This window comes from Cadophora gregata (genome assembly GCF_030347475.1).
Source record: "Cadophora gregata isolate MNR1 chromosome Unknown scaffold_1, whole genome shotgun sequence".
NCBI classification, from domain to species: Eukaryota; Fungi; Ascomycota; class Leotiomycetes; order Helotiales; family Ploettnerulaceae; genus Cadophora; species Cadophora gregata.
Window position 1 is genome coordinate 827,165 of NW_026695924.1, and position 25,013 is coordinate 852,177.

General features: G+C 46.1%; 6 protein-coding genes across 7 annotated transcripts; 4 read left to right on the forward strand and 2 right to left on the reverse strand.

The window, feature by feature from the left end:
* The first annotated feature begins 1,600 nt into the window (after positions 1-1,600).
* ONS95_000258 (uncharacterized protein) lies at positions 1,601-5,686 on the forward strand. 2 transcript variants are annotated; one of them, XM_058493406.1, is made up of 7 exons: positions 1,601-2,029; positions 2,154-2,188; positions 2,257-2,602; positions 2,759-3,720; positions 3,768-3,812; positions 3,892-5,069; positions 5,119-5,686. In XM_058493406.1, exons 3-7 carry the CDS (start codon positions 2,359-2,361, stop codon positions 5,144-5,146), a joined length of 2,457 nt encoding a protein of 818 aa, XP_058363606.1. In that variant the 5' UTR covers positions 1,601-2,029; positions 2,154-2,188; positions 2,257-2,358; the 3' UTR covers positions 5,147-5,686. The 2 variants fall into 2 exon arrangements, with proteins under 2 accessions (XP_058363606.1, XP_058363605.1); XM_058493405.1 differs by lacking the exon at positions 1,601-2,029 and having other exon boundaries at positions 2,055-2,602; positions 5,119-5,142; positions 5,284-5,429.
* A 514-nt stretch (positions 5,687-6,200) lies between these two features.
* Positions 6,201-9,220, forward strand: ONS95_000259 (uncharacterized protein; the record flags this gene model as incomplete). The annotated part of the gene is made up of 2 exons (XM_058493407.1): positions 6,201-7,910; positions 8,436-9,220. The coding sequence occupies exons 1-2, from the start codon at positions 6,701-6,703 to the stop codon at positions 9,218-9,220; spliced, it is 1,995 nt and encodes a 664-aa protein (XP_058363607.1). The 5' UTR covers positions 6,201-6,700.
* ONS95_000260 (uncharacterized protein) lies at positions 7,866-13,127 on the forward strand. Its single transcript, XM_058493408.1, has 4 exons — positions 7,866-9,519; positions 9,585-10,427; positions 10,504-11,579; positions 11,727-13,127. The coding sequence occupies exons 2-4, from the start codon at positions 9,728-9,730 to the stop codon at positions 12,066-12,068; spliced, it is 2,118 nt and encodes a 705-aa protein (XP_058363608.1). The 5' UTR covers positions 7,866-9,519; positions 9,585-9,727; the 3' UTR covers positions 12,069-13,127.
* A 743-nt stretch (positions 13,128-13,870) lies between these two features.
* ONS95_000261 (uncharacterized protein) lies at positions 13,871-15,150 on the reverse strand (the record flags this gene model as incomplete). The annotated part of the gene is made up of 2 exons (XM_058493409.1): positions 13,871-14,118; positions 14,175-15,150. 2 exons carry the CDS (start codon positions 15,148-15,150, stop codon positions 13,871-13,873), a joined length of 1,224 nt encoding a protein of 407 aa, XP_058363609.1.
* A 7,659-nt stretch (positions 15,151-22,809) lies between these two features.
* On the forward strand, positions 22,810-23,556 carry ONS95_000262 (uncharacterized protein; the record flags this gene model as incomplete). The annotated part of the gene is made up of 2 exons (XM_058493410.1): positions 22,810-23,480; positions 23,532-23,556. 2 exons carry the CDS (start codon positions 22,810-22,812, stop codon positions 23,554-23,556), a joined length of 696 nt encoding a protein of 231 aa, XP_058363610.1.
* A 363-nt stretch (positions 23,557-23,919) lies between these two features.
* ONS95_000263 (uncharacterized protein) lies at positions 23,920-24,800 on the reverse strand (the record flags this gene model as incomplete). Its single annotated transcript, XM_058493411.1, has 4 exons — positions 23,920-24,189; positions 24,243-24,446; positions 24,502-24,630; positions 24,690-24,800. The coding sequence occupies 4 exons, from the start codon at positions 24,798-24,800 to the stop codon at positions 23,920-23,922; spliced, it is 714 nt and encodes a 237-aa protein (XP_058363611.1).
* Between the last annotated feature and the right edge of the window lie 213 nt (positions 24,801-25,013).

Consider the following 25,013-nt stretch of genomic DNA (forward strand, 5'->3'; position numbering starts at 1 on the left):
TTGGTCTGATTTGATCTGGTTTTAATTGTTAGGATAGGAGATTACCCAGTATTTCAACATGATGGAATGGAATGGAATGGTACGCAAAAATTGGGATGCTCCTTCCTCTGCGTACCTAGGGTGGTGGAAAGTTGATAAGTTAGGTGGGATGGGGTGGGGTGGACTCGGGGTCGGGGTTGGTAGTGGTGTGGAGTGGAATGGATAGAATAGGATAGGATATAATAGGGAGAGGAGAGGAGAGGAGAGGAGACTGATGTGTGTGTGTTTGTGTGTATGGCAAGTGTGTGGCAAGTGAGTGGGTGAGTGAGTGGCAGGCAGTTCTCGGTCGTTTACGTATGGACGGACTTTTTAGGTTGGGGAGAGATGAGATGAGATGAGATGAGGTGGTTAGGTACGTGGTTAATTAATGTTTCGTTCTGGCTACCGAAGTAGGTACATAAAGAAGCAGAAACGAGAGTCAATCAAATATATGATTATGCCCTTTCGAGTAGGTAGGTAGTAAAATTTCCCGGTGAGTGCTGGGGGCTGGACAGCAGCTCTTTATTGACATTTGCCTCGCCTAGCCTAGTCCCACTGTAACATCTCCATCCTGCCAGTCAGCTTTGCCAAGAACTGGAGCTCAGCAAGAGTCACGTCTTGATCTGGTTGTAAACCTGCGCGTCGGCCTCTTAAGGACTCGATCAGGTCAGGCAAGAAGTTCGTTCTACTGTAAGCGAGGTGGTCCTTGTAAATGTACTTCGCCATCCAGGTTAATAATGAGGTAAGCAGAGAAGCAGCTGGGAGCACGATAAGGATCTATAATTTTTCGATTTCGATTTCGATTTCGATCTCGATAAGAGGTGAGGCAAACCTGCAGAAACTTGGAAGGGAGGAAAGTCTCGGACCTTCTCTTCCCTCCCCTTCCATCTTTTCGCGTTCCGGGAGCTTGGGGCTTGGTTTGCAAATGGGAAACAAACCGATATCTGGTAAATTAGATGTGTAGATGTGTATCCACAATCTCAAATCAGATCTTGCTTTTACGATTAACTAGGTATGGTATTTCGAATCTGAATCTCCATCAACATTCCCATCCCATGCCCTCCCAACTCTTCCATCGAGCAGGACACACGTCACTCTCCCTTGAATGCGGATTACTGGCGTGAGCTTGGAGCTCTCACACGCTAGTCTCAGAGCTCTGTGTGGCGCAGATGGAAGCTGGGGTTGTGATTTGCTGGGTGGATACTGTGTCGCTCAATTGGCATGTGAGTGTGCACGCTCTGCCTGGGATTGAGATGGTGCTGCATGAATTGTGACGCTGGTGAGGAGAGGAGAGGGCGTCGGAGGTTTATTCAGGGAAGTGGAAGTCAGAGGGTTTGCGGTGCGTGTGGGGGAGGATGATGGGTGATGGGTGGGTTGATTGGAATGGTGGATGCTGGGGAGAGTGGGTTTGTATGGTGAGAGTGAAGCTTGGAAGCAGGAAGGTAAGGAATGGGCTTCGCTTGGAACGGACGGTCGAGGTCTGTTGGTTGCATGGATGGGAAGGGAAGGGATGATAGTCTGCCTGTTGAGTTATTCTTGATTGAACTTTCACTTTCACTTCTTCTTTCACTTTCATCTTTTCTCTTCATTTGATTTTGGAGATTTGATCTATTATCTTTTTGTTGAGGAGGCGAGGGAGGTAAATCCAACCCGCTCCGCTCCGCTCCAGCCGTCTTATCAAAGCCCTCTCTCGCTTCAGAGGAGTGGCTTGTTTCGCCTCGCCTCGCCGATCACCCTAGCCCAGCCTTGTACAGCTACAGCCCTGTTTCGGGAGGAGAGGGCCATCCAAGGAAACAAACCACTTACTCCCTCGAGCTCTGCCTGTGTCTGTCTCACTTGCTGTTGACATCACTGGCAGTGACTGACAGATGAACTTGCCAGGAGACGACGAGAATCAACTCGAGTTCAATTTAAACTTTCAGTTATTTGATTGATACCGTATGCCGACTGTGTTCTGAAAGTAAGTTAGGATTTGGAGGGGTTACACAAACGGGCTTGAGTTTTGTGAGGGGTATGCAGCACACCCTCTTTGATCGTATGATAGCCGGGAATTCCAATGTTCTCAATCTCCGCTGGACATTCATATTCTCTGAAATTCATTGTTGGAAATGAAGCTAACCTCTTGAATAATGCAGGAATGAGCGTTCTAGATCTTATCTATTAATCAAAAGTGAACAGCTCCTTCCTTTTGTTGACTTTCACCTCACGGCAAAAAGCTGATCATCTCCCAAACTCCAGCTACCCAAATATTTTCGAAGAATCAGCACTCGATTGAAAACACATCGAAAGCGAATTACCATCGATATTTCCCCATTATAAAACCCATCAATCCCGCCCACCATGGCTTCCAAAACAGTCTCCATATCCGTCAAGTACTCGAAGCCAGGAACGCAGCCCCCGATATTCCTGGCAGGCAGCTTCTCCGACCCAGCATGGCAGCCGCAAGAAATGCAGTACACGACCGACGAAAACAACGAGCACGAGTTCTTCAGGGAGGTGAATGTCGAGCAGGGGAAGGAATACCAGTATAAGTTTCGTATTGGTTTGGGAGAGTGGTGGATATTGAATGAGGATTCTCCTACAGGTATGTGATGTGATAATGCCCGTGCCTACCCTTTCCGTGCAGGCGAGAGGACGCGAGGCTGAGAGTCTTGCCTTTGCTTTTGTTCTGCCGCCCTCGTTTCTTTCTTTGTTGCTTTCACTTCCGAAAAACATACAACTGACAACTTCTTGTGGCCAGGAACCGACGACGCGGGGAATCGAAATAACGTCCTTTCTGTACCTGTTACGGACGACGCAATTGTTACGAAACCTACTGAGGATATTCCAGAGGAGGATACGACCAAAATGGAGGAAGGCAAGCATACGCAGCCACTGGCCGCGAAGGAGGTAACACCAGAGCCAATTGAAAGCACAATGAGTACAAAGGAGGCAACGCCAGAGCCTATCGAGGAGGCAATGGGCACAAGAGAGACATCTGATGTTCTATTCTCCGATGAGATCGTCAAGGACCTTGAGGAACCAAAGGATACCAGCTTGCCAATGACCCCCGAACCAAGAGAACCACACTCTACACCTGCGCACGAGATGGAGAAGACGAAGGTCGAGCTTGTGAAGGGTAATTTGAAAGATTTGGATGACGAACATACCAAGACCAAGTTTGTTCAGGATCTGGAGGATAACAAGGAGGACAACACCAGGGAAGCAGAGTCCACAGAGAGCATTGTACCTGCTGCAGCACCAACTCCTGAAATTGGTTTGGAGCAATCCCTTCCAACACCTCCAATGGAGGCAGAGAAGCTACACATTGAACACGTCAAGGAGAAGACGGAGATCGACGAGCCCTCAGAAACTCCAACTGTAGTTGTTGAGAAGGTTGATAGCACCCCCAGCCATGGAGACGACTTCGGACCTGATGCTACCCGTGAACAAAAGGATGCACACAATCTGCGAGCTCAAGATGCAGAGCCAGATCATACCGTCGTCCGAAAAGACGCACATAACCCGGAGATCGCAGATATTGCAGCTGAAGTTGCTGACACTGCTGAAACTCTTGATCGGGATGCTCCTACACCTCCTATCTCCGACGAAGAGGCTGGTCGTATTGGATACCGTCGAATGTCAAACACTCCAATCCCAGAGGTTGCAAAAACAGCTGCAGAAGTTGCCGATGTTGCTGCTACTCTTGATAAACAGAACCTTGTAAGTGATTGCGTGGTGACTCTAGGGACATTGGCTAATGAGCTTAGGGCGACCTTCTTGAGGCTCGTGGATACTTTGAGATCATGAATGATGTATGTTCCTGCAATGTAGAACCTGGAGACGAATTCGCTCTCTCTTGGTGATGAAAGGCAACCGCTAATCCGTTTATAGGAGAGTATTGTATTCCCTGAGACCCCACCACATGAGAAGGTTCCCTTGTTTCCGCATGAGAGTGGTCTATCACCACCAAAGAGCAAGGAATCTCGTCGACACCGTAACTCTGATACCCAACGTCGAGCATCAAGAACCGAGGAGGCTACAGTCTTTGATCCTAATGATCCAACTATTCAGCCGTTCCCGGAAGATCGAGAAGGTATTATGCGTCAATTAGCCTTGCTGCAACAACGCCTTCCACCTGACACCAATGATTGCGTGGGTGGTGTTGACTCGCCAATCTCCGAAGAAATCCATTGCCCTGGAAAGCCCATTTCGCCCGGTCTTAATATTCCACTCCAGGATCAGTCTCCATCGCTCGATTCGATCACAGAGGAGAACGATGAGGACCAGGAGCTTCTGCCTAGTGCTGAGAATGTCAATGGTGATAGATTGACGAGTTTGAACAAGGTTGACGAGGCTGAAGACAATGTCAAGGAACCGCAAGTCAAAGTCAATGGAGTCAAGGAGACGGCCGAGGACGCAAACAAAGAGCCAATCCAGGCGGAGAAGGAAATTCCTCCTATCCCAGAAATCTTGGTTCAAAGAGAAAACTCGAAGCCAGAGCCAAAGGTTGATGAAGAATCTAAGGAACCATTGGCAGTAGTCTCGAGCCAAAGTACTGAGCCTGTCTTGACAAATCCGATTGATCGTTCATTGGATGGTGCTGAAGGACTTGAGGATGCCGAAGCTGGAATCGCCGTAGGAGAGGCCGCGACTCCAAATGCCAAGTCTGATTTGGGACATACAAGTGATGGCTCGACGGAGGGACTTCCATTGCCAGTATCGCCCACACGAATCCCAGCCACGCCATTTGTAGTAGGAAATCGTCAACTTGGTCATGATGAGGACGAGGTCCAGAATATCAGTGTCCCATCAGGTCCTAATATCCAAGTTTCTCCAGCAACTCCTAGAGGTTCTGCTGTTGAACAGAATCCCTTGGATACGGCAAAATCTTCAGCTATTGAAAACAATAACAATCAGATCAAGTCTCGGAAGCAACCCGCGAAGTCTATTCCGGATCGACCACTTACACCCAGCTCGATGCGTGGAAAGGAACAATCTAGGAATTTCTTGAAGGCATTCTGGAGAGTTGTCTTTGTTGAGTGGATTGGTGGATTGATCATTCGTCTATGGTGAGTTGTTCAAATCTGTGGTGTTATTCAAGTATTAACTCGTCAATAGCAATGGTGGCAGAGGTCGCCAAACGTAAGAACTCACAGCTTATTAGATCCCCCCGAAAAATGTCCTCTTCCTTTACTATCGGATTATGTTACGAGTACAGTTTTCTTATGTCAACATAAAAAAAAAATTACCATCGACAATGCTGATCGCTGGTCCAACACACAGGCTTCTGGCCATTGGTGCACTTGCAGTTCTTGCTTCTGCACCTGCCATGTATCATTTCTTCTTGGCTCGAATAGTCGGGTACAAGTTGCGCATACCATAGATAGGTGGGGTGGAGTGTATTGGCATTGCTTGCGGTTTTCTTTTGTTTTTGCGGTTGATGAGATCATGATGGATTGGGGGTGTGATGAATGGATGCTGGTTTGCTTGAGCTTGAGCTTGGGGTGAGATGAGGATACCTGAGCTGGGCTGGGAGGAGCTGAGCACAACTGAGTATGGATGCATCCATGCTTGCATGCATGTATTGGAGACCAGGCAGTCCTGTATTATATGAGCTTAGGGCTGACTGACTGAAGACAATTACAAAAATCAATTGAGCTTCTGTACATGGATATGGAATTTTGAGAGATGGCGCGGTGATGCTTACCAGAAATTAGGGTATGACTCGTGATGTCACAGTGCTTGCTTCCAGGTCTCTCCAACACCTACTTACCTACCTAGGTAGTTTTCATACCTAGACCCTGTCCTATCCTGTCCTATCTTATCCTAGCTGCCTAGGTAGTGTAACAGTGAGAGAAAGTTCGGCGCTTACTACCTACCTACACTACAATTGCATATCTGTTTAACCTTCTGACTCCACACTCCTCAATTAACCTTACCGTGAGCCTAAGAACAGAGATAAGGAGGAGATGAGGTGAAGTGAGATATATTGCGGGGTATCGAGTAGTCGAGGAGTCGAGTATAGATGATATATGTACAAATATATGATGAAAATATATAAGTAATTTACCTAGTGAAGAGGAGATATTACACATGACCTTTAATAAACTTTTGAAGTTCAACTTTTAAATTTAAGCTGTAGTGCAGCTCGGCAGTTACTGTAACCGTGCTAGCAAATAAAGTTCGGCCTATCCTCCATGTGGTTTTAGTTTTGGTTTTGGTTTTGGATTTGGTTTTGGTTTTGGATTTGGTTTTGGTTTTGGATTTGGTTTTGGTGGGTGTTAACCTTAGTGGTGCGCTGCACCGCCACAAGGCGGGTGGTTGCACTGCACATGCGAATTTCATTAGCTTAGCTTGAAAGACGGCTGGGTTTGAGGTGACGACGGCGGGATGATTGATGATGGGTGATGGGTGATGGGTATAGGAAGCAATTGCGAAAGCCATGATCGCGACGTACAACATCGTTCAAAGGAGAAAGAACTAGCCAGAAAGAAAGCTTAAGGCCACGCGCGGAAAAAGTGGAGAGCTGGGGCTGGGTTTGAAGATATATTTGAGACGAGGAGAAGAGAGAGGGGTGGATAGGAGGGTGAATTTGGAGGGGTAATACCGCCAGTACCTACCTACGTGCCAACCTCCTCGGATTCTTCTCGATTCTCTCTCTACCTGCAAAAGAAAGAGCGGAAAGACAGGAGCTGGGACAATGCCCCAACGAACGAGATACGATCCCATCCCTCGACGATCAGCATCAAGCTCGCGAGAAGGAGGAGAGCAACCACTCTCGCAGACCAGATCAGAATCTGAAGACGAATCCGACTCCGAGAGCAAATACCGCCACCGAAACCAGACTGTTCAAGACTCGAGCTCGAGCTCGAGCTCAAGATCGAGGAATAAACCTCTCTTCCATGTCCTCTCGCACCTCCCTCTCCCGGGACTCCCCAAACTCCGCTACATCTTCAAAAAGACCCGCCGTCTGCTACGACCCCTCCCGCTATTGCTGCTCTGTTGTGTACTCCTGGGTTGGCAGTTGTTATTCAACGATTCATATAATCTGGCTACAGCGCCGAGATTTGATATTGAGGGTGTGAAAGCGAGGGAGACAGTTTTCGTAGCGGCGAATATTGTGGATGAGGGACTGATTGAAGGGGCTTGGGGGGAGGGGTTGCTTGAATTGGTAGGTCTGCTCGACAAGGAGAGAGTCTGGGTTAGTATTTACGGAGGTCCGAAAAAGGCTCTGAAGAGATTAGAGGAGAAGTTGATAGATGCTGGGATGAGTAGGGAGAGGGTATGGTGTGTTAGTGAAGAGGATGAGCCGCTTGGTATGGACAGTATAGGGAGGACTGTCTTACCGACTGGCGAGAGCAGAGTTAAGAGAATCGCGTGGTTGGCGGAGGTGAGGAATAAAGTCCTTGAGCCTCTTTACAAACCCACTTCGAACTCCAAAAACAACGCCAAAGACGACTCCAAAAACAACTCCAAAGACGACTCCAAAGAGAAAGAGAAAGAGAAAGACAGCCGACCCGCCCTCCCCAAACCAGATAGACTCCTCTTCCTAAACGACGTACACTTCACGCCCTCCTCAGCGCTCCGCCTCCTCTGGGGAACAAACCTCGATTCGCAAGGTATAGCGCGGTATAAAGCCGTGTGCGCGGTGGATTTTGTGCAGAGCTGGAAGTTCTACGATACGTTTGCGACGAGGGATGCGGAGGGGTATAGTATTGGGGTGCCGGTCTTTCCGTGGTTTGGGAATGAGGGGGAGGCGAGGAGTAGGAGGGATGTGTTGGAGGGGAGGGGTGCGGTGAGGGTGAGGAGTTGTTGGGGTGGGATGGTGGCTTTTGAGGGGGGGTGGTTTTGGGGGAGGGGGGAGGAGGGGGGTGAGGATGGAGAGGGAGAGGGAGGGATGAGTGCTGATGGTAGGTGGTTTGAGATTTGATTGAAGCTATTTGCGAGGTTCTTGAGGTCTTGGTTTTGGTTTCTTGTGAGAGTCAGGTTGAAGTTGAAGGTGGAGAGTGTGGTCCCTGTAGAGATGTGGATGTTTTGCATGTTGCCCTTACAAGCTTGCCTTTTCTCCGCATATTTACAGATTCCAAGTCAAGTTTCTGTGGAATTTATGCAATTTTTTCTCCGCATATTTACACGTGTCAGATTTCTGTGGAGCATTCCTTCTGCTTCCCCTGCAGATATACTCGTATAAATGCTTGGTATCGGCTTTCACCCTCCTTCGAGCGCAGGAAGTGGAGATGCAGATATACGACTGCTCCACTCTACAAAGAGGGGTGAAGACCCATGCCTCGAGCCCGCAGCTTTACATTCTTCTTCTTCTCGGAATCATCCTTCACATCTACGTTCCTTCATCTTTTCATTTACCCTTTTGAGCTTATCTACTCTGCAAAACTCGACAGAGAAGAATCGCTAACATGCCATCCTCTCTCTCACAGTCCATCCAGCTGCTCAAAATGCGCCGAAAACTTCCAGCTTGAAAGGCGAGGAATCCGAGACTGAAGCAACCAAAGCGGGAAAGAAAACGAAAGCGGACAATGGCCTGGGTGTGCCTAGTTTACCGTTGAGGTTCAGGAGCGAGCCGGAGCCGTTCTGGGATTCGAGTGAGTGTTGTTTGATTCATGCGGATATCATGGCATTGCCTGATCTGTCTCCCTCATCGAAAAACAACGAAGATGATCCCTGGGATACAGGCATCTATATGAACCCTTATGTCCGCACCTCATACTCCGCCAGCACACACCGACATATCTGGCTTGCGAAACGATTCGAGAGATTATTCTCGCCTGTCCAGAGAGTGTTGAATTATTGGGCGGGGATGCCGAGGTGGAATTATAGACGGATGGAGAAGGAGGGAGAGAAGGTTAGGGATCGGTTGTGGATTTCGGTGCATTCGAATTTGACTGAGGTGGAGGCAGTTAGGAGGGCGGAGGAGGGGTGGGGGTTTGATAATGACGATGATGATGATGGGTCGAGTGAGAACGTGCAAGTGACTGTGAAGAAACAGGTAGAGAGTGTAGTGGAAAAGAGAGAAACCCTAGGAAAGGTTCGAGGGAAGGAATACTGGGGGAATGAGGGGTACTACGTTGATTACGAGAGGACAGCGAAGCGGGGTGGCTATTGTGGTGTAAGGCAGCTGCTTGTCATGAAGGAGGAGAAGGTGGTGGAGGGAGAGGGGAATTGGGATAATCTGCTGGATAGAGTGCCGCCTGTTGATATCTGATGGCAGGAGCGGGCTTCGTCTTTTGATTGCACCTCTGGGGTTAATGAGCGGCATTGGGATGGCGTTGAATGGATACATGGATTGTCTGAGAGGCATGGCATTATCTGGTGTTGAGATGGTTGTATTGAACAGAGACCTGCTCATCATCCCCTAGGATGGATTTTTTCAGGTGTAGAACAGAAGCCTTATTGCGCAATGTTTATCATTCCTTCGGGTTCGCTTAGAGTCGCGCACTACTTCTACCAGATGGGTTCTTCTGACTAAACATCTCAAGCACATACGATGATTACCTTTGATAGGTATGTATTGCCCACAATCCAAAGACGTGATGCTGATTGCTGATTGGACTGCTGTTGTGCTACAGAGCTAGTCTCGTTGTAGGCGTGAGGCTGAGAGCTTTGCCACCTGCCTCCAGAGCGGATCTTCGCATTTCACCGTCCTCATATTCTTCTTCACCAGGTGCCTCCGAATCGCAAAGACTCATAAGAACAAACCGACCGCTTGATCATGTCTGCCTCAGTGGATGCTCATACACCCGACTACGGTTATGTATACACTCCTCTTGATGTTGCCTTGTTGGATGAAATTCGACTGATCAGGCTGTGGCCTGGGCCGATTCACGAGGAAGACATCCGGCTCGAAGTCTTCCATGAGATAGCCTCTGCGAAGCCACAGTATGAAGCTTTATCATACGCCTGGGGATGTTCAGACCTCACGGACATTGCACTTGTTTGCGAGGCGGTTGCATGTCGCGGAAAGCGAAAGGATCGCAGGCTCCTCGAACAGACGATGGATGAATCAATACCCACGTCCAAGCTGGGAATCGCCCACAACCTTGCCGTTGCACTACGGCATCTCAGGTTTCCGGATAGAGAACGGATCCTATGGGTAGATGCCATTTCCATCAACCAGAGGGACGATACAGAAAGGAGTAGAGAAGTCCTGAAGATGGGAGCGTTGTATCGTAATGCGAAGGGAGTTGTTGTTTGGCTTGGACCTAGTTTGGATGATAGTACTCTTGCTTTAAAGACCTTGGCTCGGCTAGGGGCGGATGTGATCTACCATAATGATAAAATGACGGTCGGGTTTCGTTCTGCGGCCTCATGGGCTGAATTTCTGGCAGAAGATGAACAAGCTTTACGTGCACAATCCCCCAGTTGGGTGGCCATTGGACGTCTCCTGCGAAGAGAGTGGTTTAAAAGACTTTGTAAGTAAATGCTCTTTCCAAATGCTACCACAAGTTCAAGGCCTTTCAGTGATGCTGTTGATTCTAAGTTTAGAAGGGGTATTCCAGGAAATTGCATTAGCCTCGTCCTCTATTGTTCTTGCCGGTGAATACTTTATCGACTGGGAGCTTTTCAGACTTGGACTTTATTGGGTATGGTTGATGATCAACAACATTAACCGTATACCGGATGCACCAAACATTGACAATCCCGGTACGAATTGTGTGTTCGGGCTCTTAGAGATCTCTGATAGGAACGCGACGATACGGACAACCCTAATAAATGCCTTATCCTTGACCAAGAGAGTATTATGCTTCGATGAACGGGACCGACTCTTTGGCATCCGCGAAATTCTCATCGTCAATGAACGAAAGTACATCGAACCTGACTACTCCTTGGACACTGAAGAAGCTTTTACAGCCACAACAATGTCATGGATCAACGACTATGGCAGACTGGATATCCTAAAATTTTGTGTACTGCAAAGCCCATTTTCAGACCTGAAATTGCCTTCTTGGGTTCCTGATTTTTCCTTTCAAGGTCGTCCAGAGCAGATCATGTATACTCGGGCCGATGGCTTTGCCTACCCTAACCATTCCATCGATAATGGAGCAGTTCTCACTGTTTATGGCGTGAAAGTGACGGAGGTTACACAAGTCGTGGCGAAGGAACTCACCAGGGAGAGCACAGATATGGAGCTCCTTGGCGTGTGCTGTGCATGGAGGCAATATTTTTCTCATTGGAATGTAGAAGCAGCGGATGAGTCAACGGGGGATGCATTCGTGGAAGCGGTAATGGGTGGAAGAATACAAGAGATGACACCAATAAACCTGGGCGTGTTTCCGAGTCATGAAGTCTGCAAACAAATTTTGAGGGAAGCTGGAGAAGAATTTGGAGAAGCGAGACAAGGCTGTTTATCGAAAGGACCCGACAGAGACCTTGTGATAGAAAAGCTTCGGTATAGTGTATTTGGCCGTGCAATGTTTAGTACCGCAGTAGGGACGTTGGGAATGTGTCCGAACTCTGTGCAATGCGGGGATATCATCGTAGTTGTTTTGGGGTGTAATGCACCTCTCGTGTTGCGTCCTCAGCCAGATGGAGTGGATACTTTCAAAGTCGTCGGAGAATGCTATGTAAGTGCATAATCTTCAAATCGTGATTCGATAACACCGAGTCCCAACATCATCCAAACCCCCCTTTATGTTCGCTGTTTGGATGAGACGTCCATACGTCTTGGCTCTTGTGGAAGAAGCAGGCTGACCTTATATATGTGCCTCTAGGTTCCAAGTTTCATGAATGCAGAAGCACTTCTCGGACCACTTCCCCCGGGATGGACCAAGCGAAAATTGGTCTCCAAATACTTGGGCCTCATAATGATGTACGAGCAAGGACAAACCAAGACCCAGGAGGATCCTAGAACAGCTAGTTTCCCGTCAGATTGGAGAATTATGTTTGGGACACGCGAGAATCCGCTCGAGGTTGAGCCAGAAGATGAGAACGATTGGGAATTCAGGTGGTTCGAGAATATGAAAACGGGTGAGCAAACCGCTTTCAATCCAGCGATTACTCCTTCGCTGTTGAAGGAAAGGGGCGTCGATATACGGCAGCTTAGACTTATCTGAAGCTATGGACCTCTATACAGCTCAGCTGAAAGGATATGATATCACTTGGATATGAACGTGGGTTCTCATCTGTATCGTTGCTATGCGTTGATGGATGTCAGTGCCGAGGGATTTTGGAGAGAAGTAAAGAGGATAACTTTTGGTCACAAGATCTCTTGAACACGCTGGATTTTTTTTCTACGACATGCTACAATCGGCATATTGCAAGCACGAGATGACTGCGGAAATGTTCCACATGTGGTGGTGGGGTACAGGGTTTGTTAAACAGATTTCGAGCCTTGGGATTGGTTTCTTTGGAAACCCAGACTAGTAGCGCTGCTTTTGTTCTTGTCCTCTCTATGAATTCTCCAAGCAGTATCAGTGACTGTCATAGATTTGTAGCACTTTCGAATATAGAGCAATCAGGCTCCAAATGTGCTTACCTACTTTCACTTGAAGATATTGCTAGGTGCGTTGCATGAGAAAATCTTAGAACAGTAACAGATTCTGTGTCCTGCAGTTAATTTATTTACCAGGGGTTTCCGTCGAGTTATGATCTTTGTGTCAATAAATACAATCAAGTGTCGTGTTTTTACACCAAGATCTAACGGTAACAATATCAAGATACAAAAGGCCTGTCGAAATCTAGCCCTGAATGTGAATATGCACCCAAACCTATCGGAGACATGTCCCCTCACCGCTGGTCGTACAGCCAATGCGCTTCGAGCGCGTACAGCGCAATCATCGGTTGAGACACTCGGGACGTAACGCTGTAAATGTTGGCATCGGGCCGCCATCGCCGCCGATGTCTGAGAAAGTTGCAGCCTTTTCGGGAGCGTATTCGGCTCGGCGAACCAAAGGACTTTGGCCAACATATTCAGTACTTTGTTGGAAATGCATGCTGGCACAGGCGGGCCTTGGAAGTTGGAAGTGACAGCTGAAGAATTGGCTGGCTGCATCAAAAAGCAGGTAAGCGCCGATCTTGACACCCTTGCCACATGTCGGTGAAATTAGAACGAGGTTCTTGCATGATCATGGCGGGTCTCTTGGCGAATCGATGTATGCCCGTTGTTGTAACAGGTTGCCGTGGTTGTTTGCTTGCTTTTTATGCAACGGCAGCTGAACGAGAGTGGCGATCTTCAGATGAGGGGATGTGATGGGGCGGCTGCGAAACAAGGGATGGGAAAATTAGTTGCAGACCCCTAAATGCTGTGGTACGTTCAACGACATATGCAAAAGTAATTCCACATGGTCGATTTTGAGGGTCAAGCCATCCCCGCACTCTGTACAACTGAGGATATTCTGAGCCTCAGTCACTTCAAGTATCCTAGGATGGCAGTGCCTGCCCAGTATTCTACATATTAGTGATGAGAAGGGGAGGTAAAACCAATGTCCGTTCATAGCGAGTACCTTCTCACTTTCAACCGCCGTAAACATAACCAACCGTGACTAGTTAGCGAGATCGTGAGCCGTGGTAGCCCTTAATCACGTACCCATGTGCTCAATCTCATCTTCAGAGTTTGACAGACACTCACAATTCAAGAAAACTCGTTAATTTGATCATCTACACATAAAGCATTCCAAAAGCCGTACCCAGAAAGCTTTCTGACTTCTGTTTATAATCAAGTTTTGCGCACCGACTCTGACTCCATGTTGCCCAGACATATACAAATTGGGGGTATTTTGCGTCGAGTAATTCCAGAAAACCAACCAGTTCTGTACCTACCATCATTAAAGACAATCATTTTGTGTCGCTAGTCATTGCAAATCTCTCTATTGTCCTCCAGCCCATGCATCCTCCAAGCAGCCTTCGACTTTCGGCATCAGAGTGAATATTTTCGACCATTGGAGTCGAGGCCGTACTCTTTACCCCAATATGATATCTGCTGGGTCTCGAGCTTGATGTCAGAAGCCTGTTCTGGTGAAGGTGAAGTGTTGAATCTTGTCGATTCGTTGTTTGCTTTCGCCCTTTGAACAGCGGCGGCATGAAGAGCTGGCGTAGCGAACCACCCTTTCTTCATCGGAACTTCCCCACTGTACAGGCGGATTGCTCGACGATACTTCTCTTTTCCTATGCGGCCAGTTAGTGAATGATATTTGAAGTAATGAGAAGGTAGGATGTCTTACGAAGCTGAGAATGGTCCAAGTCTCGTCCATCAAGAAGCCTTTGTGCCATCGCTTTGTGCTCGGGTGAGACCCAGTCCCAATACAACGCCCATTCTGGACTGTGTTCCCAAAACTTGTATGGATAGTCTTTAAACTCCGCAAATTGTCGCAGACGCTTTCTGATGGGTTTGAACCTGGGCTTTCCGTCACGGTCACGCATTATTTCGCCGTTGGCATCGAGCACCGGGAAGAGGCTCTCGCGATACAGACGACTCGAAAAGGCTTGTCCGGGGTCTCGGAGCTCGTCAGGGAACTGGATTCTCCACACACGGTACATCTCTGCATAGTTGAAGTCGCGATCATGTGAGTAATACCAAAGCCATTGGAACTGCTCTTGTGTGTATGGCTTGTTGTTGTGCGGCCCACTTGGCTTCCTCTTCTTCTTCTTTCCGACCTTGGACTCTTCTCCGTCACGAGAGCTTTCGGATCTGACAGACGGTGATGGGGATTTACATGTCGAAGCTATGCTCAGGCGGGGGTAGAACCCACGACGGTCATGGCGGCGATGAGGCGAATGAGATGTTGGCAAGGACTGCCGCCGCGCTATGTTGCTCTCACTAAGATGTCGGGATATCTGAGGCATTCGAAGGACTTCTGCTGGCCGATGAGCCAGATTTTGCATTTGACGTTGCTCCGGGCTCAGACGCATTGGTGGTAGCGTTGGCACAACCCTCTCATGATGCTCCCACGCTGTATTTGTTGGAACCTCTCCATCAATCTCCATCGGCCGCGGAGCAGTATAGTAAGAATAAGAGCCACGCAACGACTCTTGAAGAGGGGTTTCGGCCTCTTTCCATTCCTCCTCGGTTTCTGAAGCGGGCGGGGTAGGCAAGGGATTAAGGACACTTGCAAGATTCATGGTGTTCTGGCTTCCACCATGACTTAGGCGGATCTCTATTGACATTTCAGTTGTTGACGTAGATCGGCTGTCCATCATGATGGGGCAGCGAGTATTTGCAAAACAGAGGAGATCGTTCAAAGAGTGGTTATATTGCAATAGCCAGAGTTGCAGAATCGAAAAGAGATAGTGCGGAGTTGAAGTGATGAAGATTCTCCACACAGCAGTGGAATGAGAATAAGTGCTGAAGAAAATGACACCAACGAATAGGCAGTGTATTTTATCTACGCACGTACGACTCGATATAACAAACTACCAACAGACTGGGGCTGTAGCCAACAGTTATACGAAGCCTCTGGGATCAGTACCATATCTTTGGGACTGCTGCCAGGGGCAGACAGCTGTTGGCAACCTGACACAAATTGATCTGGTTGGGAGAGAGGGCCTGAGGAATGTGGACGCGCTACAGAGATGTGGGTGGACCCGAGTGAATTGAGAAGTGATAGAAAAATAGATAAAAAGATGGTGTGGAGGTATCAGAAGTGCGTACATTGATATTCTGATCGAGAAGAAATTGCGAGATCTAACTCGGCGCATTCAACCAGCGTACTGGGTCGCTAGATAGCATTTCTCCAACAAATTTGGCCCAACATCCCATTTGCTCCCAATCCACAAGTCAAGCCAATCAGATCAAGGATAATGTTCTCAACGCGAGCCTGCGCTTGAGATCTCCATGCTGGTTTTGGTGAGTCTCCCACACCTGGTATGAGAGTGCTTTATCTCTCGTATGCCATGCCAACTTGAAATATGTGAGATGAGATGGTCTATGCGGAGCATATATTCCTTTTAATGCGCAACAGGAAATAAAATTCAGCCAAAACAACTGCGTTGAACAGAGGAGAATGCATGTTAACTCTGCAATGGAGAGTCAGAAAAGTGTAAACTGTCGAGTTCTCCGAGTCATAACGGTAGGAAAAAGGTTAATCGCACAAGGCGAAATCGACGTGGACTCGATGCCGTGATCGTCTAGGACTAAGGTAGCAACTGTGTGCAACCACCACCAATAATTTCTCCGAGATTCCGAATAGTGCCTCACTAAAGCTTGGCTCTTGGTCTCGGCTCAGGCTTCCTCGCCTTGTTTTGGAGACCAATCTTTAGGTCAGGAGTTGAAGAAGTCAAATAGTCAGCCTGTCGCATGAAAAGCTATCACGGGATTGGTCTTCCTCCGCCATGAGGTTTCGGAAGAGGCTGGGTTGCTAATTGCAAGCCGGAGCGGGGTTAAATACTAAGGGTTGATTTGCCCTCGCGGCTCGGAGCTCTTTTCCGACTTAGAGGAGCGATTTCGTTCGAGGTATGAATTATCCCCTTAAGTGCGATTCGCCGCGCAGCTTAAAAGCCCCTGTAAAAGGCTATACTAGAGCCTGTACTAAGCTACTAAATTAAGCGAGCTTCACTAAACTTCAGCTACTAAACCCCCTCATATTACTACTAGAAAGCAACCTTTTAAGTAGTTATTAATTATTCTACTTAGTATAATATATATTAAAACACTTTCTATTATTATAAAAATGTAATTAGCACTGTTTACAGCTGAATTAGGTATAACTCCGGCGACTTATCCGGCTAGAATTTAAGGCAATTTCCTCTAAGGTAACACGCTTTCTAGGACAGTCTCAAATCCTTCCTTCTTTATAGGTTTTATAGTTAGCTCTTGTAGGTATTTTGATAAACTTATAGCGATATGCCGGAACCTTAATTCTGTCTTTTGTTATACTTAAAAAGCTGCGTTTTCGGGATCCGGGTGCGTCTTGTCCTATAGCTATTAATGCCTCTACTAGTTAGATTCTGAAATTATCTTAACTAGCTAGGTTCATAGAACGCTTACTATTATAGTTGAAATAACAACTAATTAAGAAGCAATTTAATAAAACTATAAGTAGTAGGAATTATATAAGACCTTAGGTCAGCTCTCGATATAAGCGCCTCTCGCTATTTATATATATATATAATTAATCTCCTAGGTTAATAGCTCTTATATTTTAATTATAGGCGTTATAGAGTTAAGGTATCTAGAGCTGTTTTTAGGCCTAATTTCTAAAGGGGACACGAGAGGTTTATATATATAAAGCTGTTACTTTTAGCCTCTTCTGTAGCTTTAAAACCTTAGTATTTCCGTCTTAAACTATTAAGAGAGTAAGAGTAAAGGTACTATCTTTAAAGCTTATTTAATTAACTCGATTCGACTTAGTTAAGTAAGAATATACTATTCCCTAAGGTAAAGCTATAGCTCCGTAGTCTAACTTCTTTAAATTAATAAGATCTTAAAGTATTCTAGAATTAATATATGCTATACTTATAGCTCTAAAGCTAAGCTCTCTTAAGTGCTTAAATAAGGCGTTATTCGTAAAGAGGTTATTAAAGTAAACGTGATATTTCTATAGAGGAAGGAGACTTAATAAGTAAGGTACGATAGATTAAGTCTTATTAAGACTATTTAGCTTATAAACCCTAACTAGTCTATTGCCTCGCTTAAGCTTATAGAATACCTATTAAAAGAAGAATCCCCGCTATATAATAACCTAAATCTTAAGCCTAGTAGGTGTGGGCTTATTTGGAATTGTAGTCTTCTTATTCGACCTGCCTTAGAATCGTTAAATTACCTTATTAATAGTAACGTCTCTACTAGGGACCTAAAGCCAGGTATTAATATCTTAAATATAAGAGTTCAGAGGTTCTACTTAGTTTAAAGATCAGCTGATTTCATTAAGGTTCTATTGAGATATTATATCTTTTTATATATGTTTTTAATATCTAGTATATGTACTCTAAAGCGTAACTGAAGCTCTTAGAATCGATCTCTTAAAAAACATTTAGTAATTCTATAGAAAGGGGTAATCGGATAAGTACTCTAATAGTCTGATATTTTATTTAAAGGTACTACTATTATATAAATACAGAAAGCTAAGAATAAGTAGAGTTCTTTATATATTATAAAGTACTAATTTAAGGCTCGAGATTTAACTGTTTCCAGTGGAAGCTCCTTTTAATAAGCGTTTATAGCTTCTACTATCCGATCAACGATTTTTAGTATAAAATACTATATAAATAAGGTAATAGGATCGTCTAGTGAGACGTCTTCAGGTAAGTGTAATTCTGTGTTAAAATCAGAGTAATCTATAGGCTTAAAGTGTATTCCCTTCTTTTGTAAAGGGGTTTTATTCAGCCTTAGGGTGCCTGTATTAGTAGGATCTTAAATAGCCTAAGTAGGTATACTTTAGAATAGTAAAAATAGAGTATTTTAGTAGAGAAAGAGGTATTGTTTATATTATTTGTTAATACTAAGCGCTCAGGCTAAGTACTTAAAATACGGGGCAACTTAGCGCTATCCTTCAGGCGGTATAGCCTGAAGGGGTGCGCGTGTCGCACTCAAGGGGATATATGCAATTGTGCCTGATCATCGAGGCTGTAAGCGCCTAGTTGTCAATGCTGCAGTAGGGTCACATTGGCAGAGCTATTATTGTCAAGGGCGGCTCTATGTTTCAGTGGCCGTGGCCCAGATCCCTACATCGATAAGCATAAGGTCAAGCTTAACCTTAAAGGTTGATTGATCCATGGCGTGGCGCCTTCAAAATATGGCTTACAGAAAGAGGAACACACAGGGCATTTTGACTAAGGTAGATACCGCTGCTGTCGCGGAACACGGACAGCTTCCGGCGAGTACGGCAGTGTTGACTATCGTCGCCCCCTGCATCTGCGGTTCTGTATTGAATGATAGGTTTCAGAAGTGTCCAATGGAGTTCCAAGACTTTTGGGCACATTCCTCACGCCACCAAGCACGCCCCACTGATTCTCCACTGAGTCTCTGAACCCCTCTGAGATTGCCTTGAGACTCGATCAGCAGAAAAGGCAGGGTACATTACTGGAGACCTCGGGTTACACAGGCATGTATTTCGATGCTGTTGCGGATGTTGGACTGGAAGGGAGAAACAAAAGGCTGTCAGATGGCCAGCCGCGCGGTGGACCTTTCCATCAAGTGAAATCAAACCTAGAAAGTTTAGAAATTAAAGAAGCAAAACTGGGGACGGGAAGACAGATTCCAGATCGAAAATGCATACCAATTGTGCGGAAAGTATCGTCCTGAATATCGCCATCAGCAAAAGTGACATGTCGTATTTGACAGCACAGAATATATGCACGCTAAATCCGGAACATCTTATACGATTTCCCCGGATCTGACATCGCCTGGTTTTACTCCTGAATATGCGCCATAGCGCATGCATGGAGCCTCTTGTGTTGATCCTAGCGCGACTTCTGAGTAAGAGGGTGTATGGCTTTCTCGCCGTTGACATCATGACTGGAAATTGCAGTATCGGCTTCTACTGCTCCTATCAGAATCTCAGACAGCCACAAGCCACCAGCCACCAGCACTTGCCCGAATCTCTTTAATGCTGCATATAAGATCGTATCCCTGGCGATCCGTTGCTGCACGTATGTGTGGAGCAAAGCACTTGCGAGAATATTCGACTTTGGCGCGGGGTCCGCCTCAAATATCGGTCTGAACTACTGTACGTTTCTTTGCTTGGTGCAATGTAATGCACGAGGCGATGACCTTAGCCTTGATTGGAGATATTCACTGTATATACTCAGTGACTGAAGCAAATCAGACTCAATGAAGCTATCGTAGTGGCTTTTGACTATGTTTTCGCATGCACTTTGCCCGCATTCGTCTGCTTTGACCAACAAGAAGTCGGCATCGACTTTCATGTCAGCTGTCGTCTCAACTCAACATCTCTTGCTCTTGCTCTTGCAGTCCTCTTGCAGGACAGGCCACTAAATTTCCAGTACTGGCAACCTTCGCACAGTGTGCCCTCAAGTAGAAGCTGAAGGAGGATTACAAAGGGCAAGAAAGATGAAGCAAACCACACCGAAGACAGGAAAGGGTACTGCGGGAGAGGAATGGTGTTTTGATCCAGACCGACATTTGAGATCTGCGGAATCTGCAATGGGCCAAACCAGGTACTGATCTGACATAAGACGCAATGACATGGTATCCATGTTCTGCATATTAATCTATGCTATCTGATCTCAGTTTGATCGGAATGTGAGCGGAGGAGTCGGATGGATATTGAATTTTCACAGAGGACTTAGAATTCTTCATGTGTGATAGAGGCACGCCGACAGTGACAATGAAGAGTTCAAGAGCCGGCCTCGGGTCGACACTCCAGTCTCGGCCCATGTCTCGAACCCTATTCGTTGAATCTGCTTTTTCGGCATAGACTTCCGAGATCTTGAAGGCAGTTATTTCTCTAAATCCAGATTCTGCCAAAGTTCGAGAACGACCTTTTGCTACATCCTGAACTCTATTTCTTTGATTATGCCTTTCGGATCAGACTCCCGAGATTCTCCAAGGCATGTTTCGAACTCTGCTAAAATTGGAGGAAGACTTTTCCTACATTGGCAGGAAAAAGCATAGAAATGGCAATTATATCCACAGATCGTGAACAGAGTTTTCTAGATGACTGCGCTCCGAGTACTAGAAGTCATGGCCGTAAAACTTTAGAGTTCATCATCCCATTAAAAAGAGCCGGTGGAGCTTCTGCCACGTTGTGCCACTTGACAATAGTTCGCCCAGAACCATAGGTAAACAGAGGAGCTAAACAGGGATAATTAACGTGGCCACCAGCAAATGCCAGTGCGGATGGCGATGAATCAGCAACTGCAAAAAGAAAACAGGATATATAGGGAAGCAATATAATGGTCCACTTGAAAGGCAAAGAAGACAGATTGCAGAGCAGACAAAGGACTCAGAAAGCAATTCCTCATGTGGAACGGGAATGCTCAAGGTGAGTACGGGCGCCTGGTTTCGCCATAGCATGGCAGGATCGGTCATACCAGGTCAAGTGGAGCCAACATGACTCGTTGATCTTGTCGTCAGCCGCAATTCGCTACTCTTCCTCTTCTGTGTCCTCGGCGTGATTTGTTTTGAAGCTGATATAAAAATGGAGGTCTGAGCTTGAGTTCAGGACAAGAGCTTGGCGGGCGATCTTCGGTAATGCTATTCAAGGCTGGGACAGAGAATAGACCCTTCTTTGATATTGGGCATTATCTCTGTCCCTCCCGTACAGTAGGGTGCAAGAAGTGTCTGCACCCCCCCCCCCCCCCCCCCTTGCAGCTAAGGCACACTTACTTAAACAGCATTGCTTACCTGGCTGCTTTTCAACGCGTAACTTACAAGAAACAACACGCTTTTCTAGCTATTTAAGATGCCTCACGTTGAATTATCTCCTCAAATGCGATCCCGGATTATTAAATTAGCTTCAGAACGTTAGTCTGCGCCTCGGATTCATCGAAAATACTCTGAAATACCTCTTTCTACGATTCGACTTACAATTAAGACCTACCCTTTTAGTACTACTAATTTTACTTCAAAACCTCGAACCAGTAGGCCTCGAGCTTTAACAGAAGAATAACGCGATCATATATATAATACTATGAATCACACGAATCCTTATATTAAAATGCGAGACCTCCTCCGCGAAGTTAACGATAGCTGTAAAAAGCGATATATATAAAGCCTCCTTCGTTCAATGGATAAGAAGAAGTAGCTCTAGCGAAAACGACCTTTTATTACCCCGGCACACGCAAAAGCACAACTTAATTAGGCAATCCGACACCAGGCGTATACTCTGAACGATTAGATGAAGGTTTCATGGTCTGACGAGTGTACAATTAAGAGAGGAATAGGGGTTAAACCGATATAGATATTTACTCGTCCACGAGACCAGATTACACTAGGAGATATCCAGCCGATTCGATACTCGGGAAAAGGGATAAAAAAGATATTCTAGGCTACGTTTAGATATAATCGAAGGATAGGATTAATACCTCTTAATAGAGACCCTTTAGCAGCTCGTGGAGGAGTTACTTCGTGGGTTATTCGAGCTCTCTACGAGGCTTTCCTTCCGGAAATTATTATTAAAGGAGAGGAGTTTATACACGATAGAGCTAAGCTATATCGAGGGAATATTATTAAAGATATACTCTAGGAAATGTATATTCGAATAATAGAATAGCCTCCTTATTCCCCTGATTTGAATCTAATCGAGAACCTCTAGGCTTTAATAAAAGTTAAGTTATATCGATTACACCCTAAACTCGAACACGCCCTTAATACTGACGCTACCCTTGACGCCTTAATTCGTAGAGCACAGGAAGCGTAGCATAATATTAATAATAGGATTTTATATCGATTAGCTACTACTATAGAGAATCGAGTTAAGGCAGTGATTACTACTAGAGGATAGTATACAAAATATTAGATAAAAATCAGATTCTTTGTTTACTCCTAAAAGCAGCGATATTAATAATACTAAATTAGGTAGTGTGCCTTAGCTGCAAGGGGGGGGGTGCAGACACTTCTTGCACCCTACTGTAGATACTATCGGAAGAGTTTCATCTCGGAAGAAAGTATACCAGCTGATTCCTTATACGATATGGTAATGGTGACAATATCAGAATTGTTGGTGTTGCGGGGTCCTTCGCGTCAGCTTTGCCTCAGCCTTGCAGTACAGTACCAGGCAACAAGCCAAACAGTTCATCCAGTGGGGCACTTGGAGGTAAATAAAGGCTTCACAACAACATCATGACTGACAACATTACTGCAAAATCTGAACGGCTTATGCATTGACAAGCAAAAGGTAATAGTTCTCCTAGGTTTTCTTTTTATTTTGTATTTGATTGACACCATGACCAGAAACAATGTCCGCCCTTACTGAATTCCACCTCTTTCCCACCCTACCCAGCGAATTGCGGATCAAAATCTGGGAGACTGTCCTCTCGAGCCCTCGAATCGTCCATATAAACTGCGAAAAAGGCGTCATCAAGTCGAACCAACAGCAAACACGCTTCATCAAATCATTCCTCTCCAGTACACCGATTCCCCCAACTCTACATGTCTGTCGCGAGTCGCGGTACGAGGCCTTGTCTATCTACAAAACACACTTCGCAACCTTCAAGTCCAATTATACGCCGTACCATAAGACCTTGAAGGCACCCAATTACATCTATGTTGCGTTTGGCCAGGACACAATCCGATGCAGTGACAATCTGCTGGAGTATTTTGATAATGTTGAACTTGGGAGCATTGAGAAGATGATACTCGAGGTGGCAGATGCTTCATGCTTTGGACATTTCAATATGGAGGTTGTCATGGGTATGGCGCGATTGAAGGAACTGGAATTGAATACCGCCGAAGGACTTCTGACGGATTGGAGGGGCGACAGTAAAGCCATTCTTAGCAGAGACTTTGAGATTGCAAAGACGAACAATCCGGGGTGGGAGAGTCCACGAGTTCGTATTACCAGTCGAACGACGGGGGAGGATCTGAAAGTGCTGGAAAGAGGCGCTTTAATCCCAGGCTGGGTGCCAGGGTAGGTTGCTTGTTCTGTTTTTTGAACGGAGCCAAAGCTAATCATGACAAGAGACCCGAACACGTTCCTGGATTAAGCCAAAATGGCTTTGCAGATTTCTGATGGTACCGTACATCTATAACGAATATGTGGGTTTAAGTATTGTACGGCATATCAAGTATCGGAAAATTCACCCATTTCACATATCTCAAATGTAAGCTCACACAACCGGGTACCTACTTGGGTTATCCTGTTCCACCCACAACGGAATATACAGCAAGTGCTGCAATACATACTCTAGTTTTTCGCAAGCAACCCACGCCTCTTTCTGCTTTAGATTGCAATTATTTTGTTGTAATTGAGTAAGTTGCCTTGCTGCTCTAACATCACCTTGTGTATATTTCTCTGCTAGTCTAACTGTGCAAAATGCACGATCTTTGTACAAATACACCGCCAACAGCTACGATGAAATATAGTCGCGTTCCATTAAAGTATGAGACCCTGGCGCCAAAGGCCAAGATCCCAGGTCTTCTGTGCTGGGATATGCCTCATCGCTTCCTTCAGTCCTCTCGAGTAGTTCTCGGTACTTGCAATTCAGATTGATGTATTCTTTCTCCAGTTCATTACACTTTATCTTGAGCCCACGAACTTGGTCTTCTAGCCAGATGACATGATGTTTTTGTCTTTCTCGAAACGAGCGTTGAGACTCGCGATTCTGACTTCGGCGTTTCTGTGATGGAATTAGCTAGCTGCTGGTCATACTTCAGTAAGATAAATTCCTACGTTCAGAGCGGAGTCACTCAGACGCTTGCGTGAGTAGCGAGGTTTTGTTGCTGAGGCAGCTGGTGACTCGGATGGTGATTGACTATATGATAGCGAGGGAGACTGGGTGACGTTCGTTTTTGCGTTTTCAGGCACCTGTTGGGTTGACCGAGGGATACTATTCCCCACACTTTGAGCTGATGCCTCCCATACCGAGAGAGGAGCCTAGAGTCAATTAGCCTTGATATCTACCTAGACTTCCAGCTGAGCGAGTGCTCACCGACGATTGTTCTTCTCGATCGTTCATGTCTGACGCTGCAAACGTCCCTTCGAACTGCCATGCTTCATAGTCGAAAGGGATGAGGTTTTGGCAAGACTTTTCCCATCTCACCATCGCATCGTAATGATCCTATAAGGTGTTGGTGTGAGCATCTACACAATCATGGACGGTGGTTCACGATTGCATACCATGGAACCGCTAGGTGAGTAGATGTCTGAGCTGGAGGACGAAGTACCAGCCTGCCACATTTCATCAACGAAGTCAAACCCAGATGTGTGTTCAGCATTGTTGTAATTCATGTTTGACATAACTTCAAGGGCAACTGATATGACTTTGATCGACAAAATTACACGTGGATTGAATCATCAAAAATTTCAGGAGAGGAGATCACAGAACATTCATATATGCTTCTCTCTGCAACAGACTGTGGAGATCATTTATATTAAAGTTTCAGTCAACTGCACCGCTCGGCCCTCACCGTTCGCCTCAGCAGTCTCTTCAATCGGACCAGT

What these genes read in the sequence shown, in the direction of transcription:
- ONS95_000258 (XM_058493405.1), top strand. Translation starts at nt 2,359, where the DNA reads ATGGCTTCCAAAACAGTCTCCATATCCGTCAAGTACTCGAAGCCAGGA. An exon ending in CTCTTGATAAACAGAACCTT is followed by an intron (nt 3,721 to 3,767) that starts GTAAGTGATTGC and finishes TAATGAGCTTAG; the next exon opens with GGCGACCTTCTTGAGGCTCG. An exon ending in ACTTTGAGATCATGAATGAT is followed by an intron (nt 3,813 to 3,891) that starts GTATGTTCCTGC and finishes ATCCGTTTATAG; the next exon opens with GAGAGTATTGTATTCCCTGA.
- ONS95_000260 (XM_058493408.1), top strand. Translation starts at nt 9,728, where the DNA reads ATGTCTGCCTCAGTGGATGCTCATACACCCGACTACGGTTATGTATAC. An exon ending in AGAGTGGTTTAAAAGACTTT is followed by an intron (nt 10,428 to 10,503) that starts GTAAGTAAATGC and finishes TAAGTTTAGAAG; the next exon opens with GGGTATTCCAGGAAATTGCA. An exon ending in AAGTCGTCGGAGAATGCTAT is followed by an intron (nt 11,580 to 11,726) that starts GTAAGTGCATAA and finishes ATGTGCCTCTAG; the next exon opens with GTTCCAAGTTTCATGAATGC.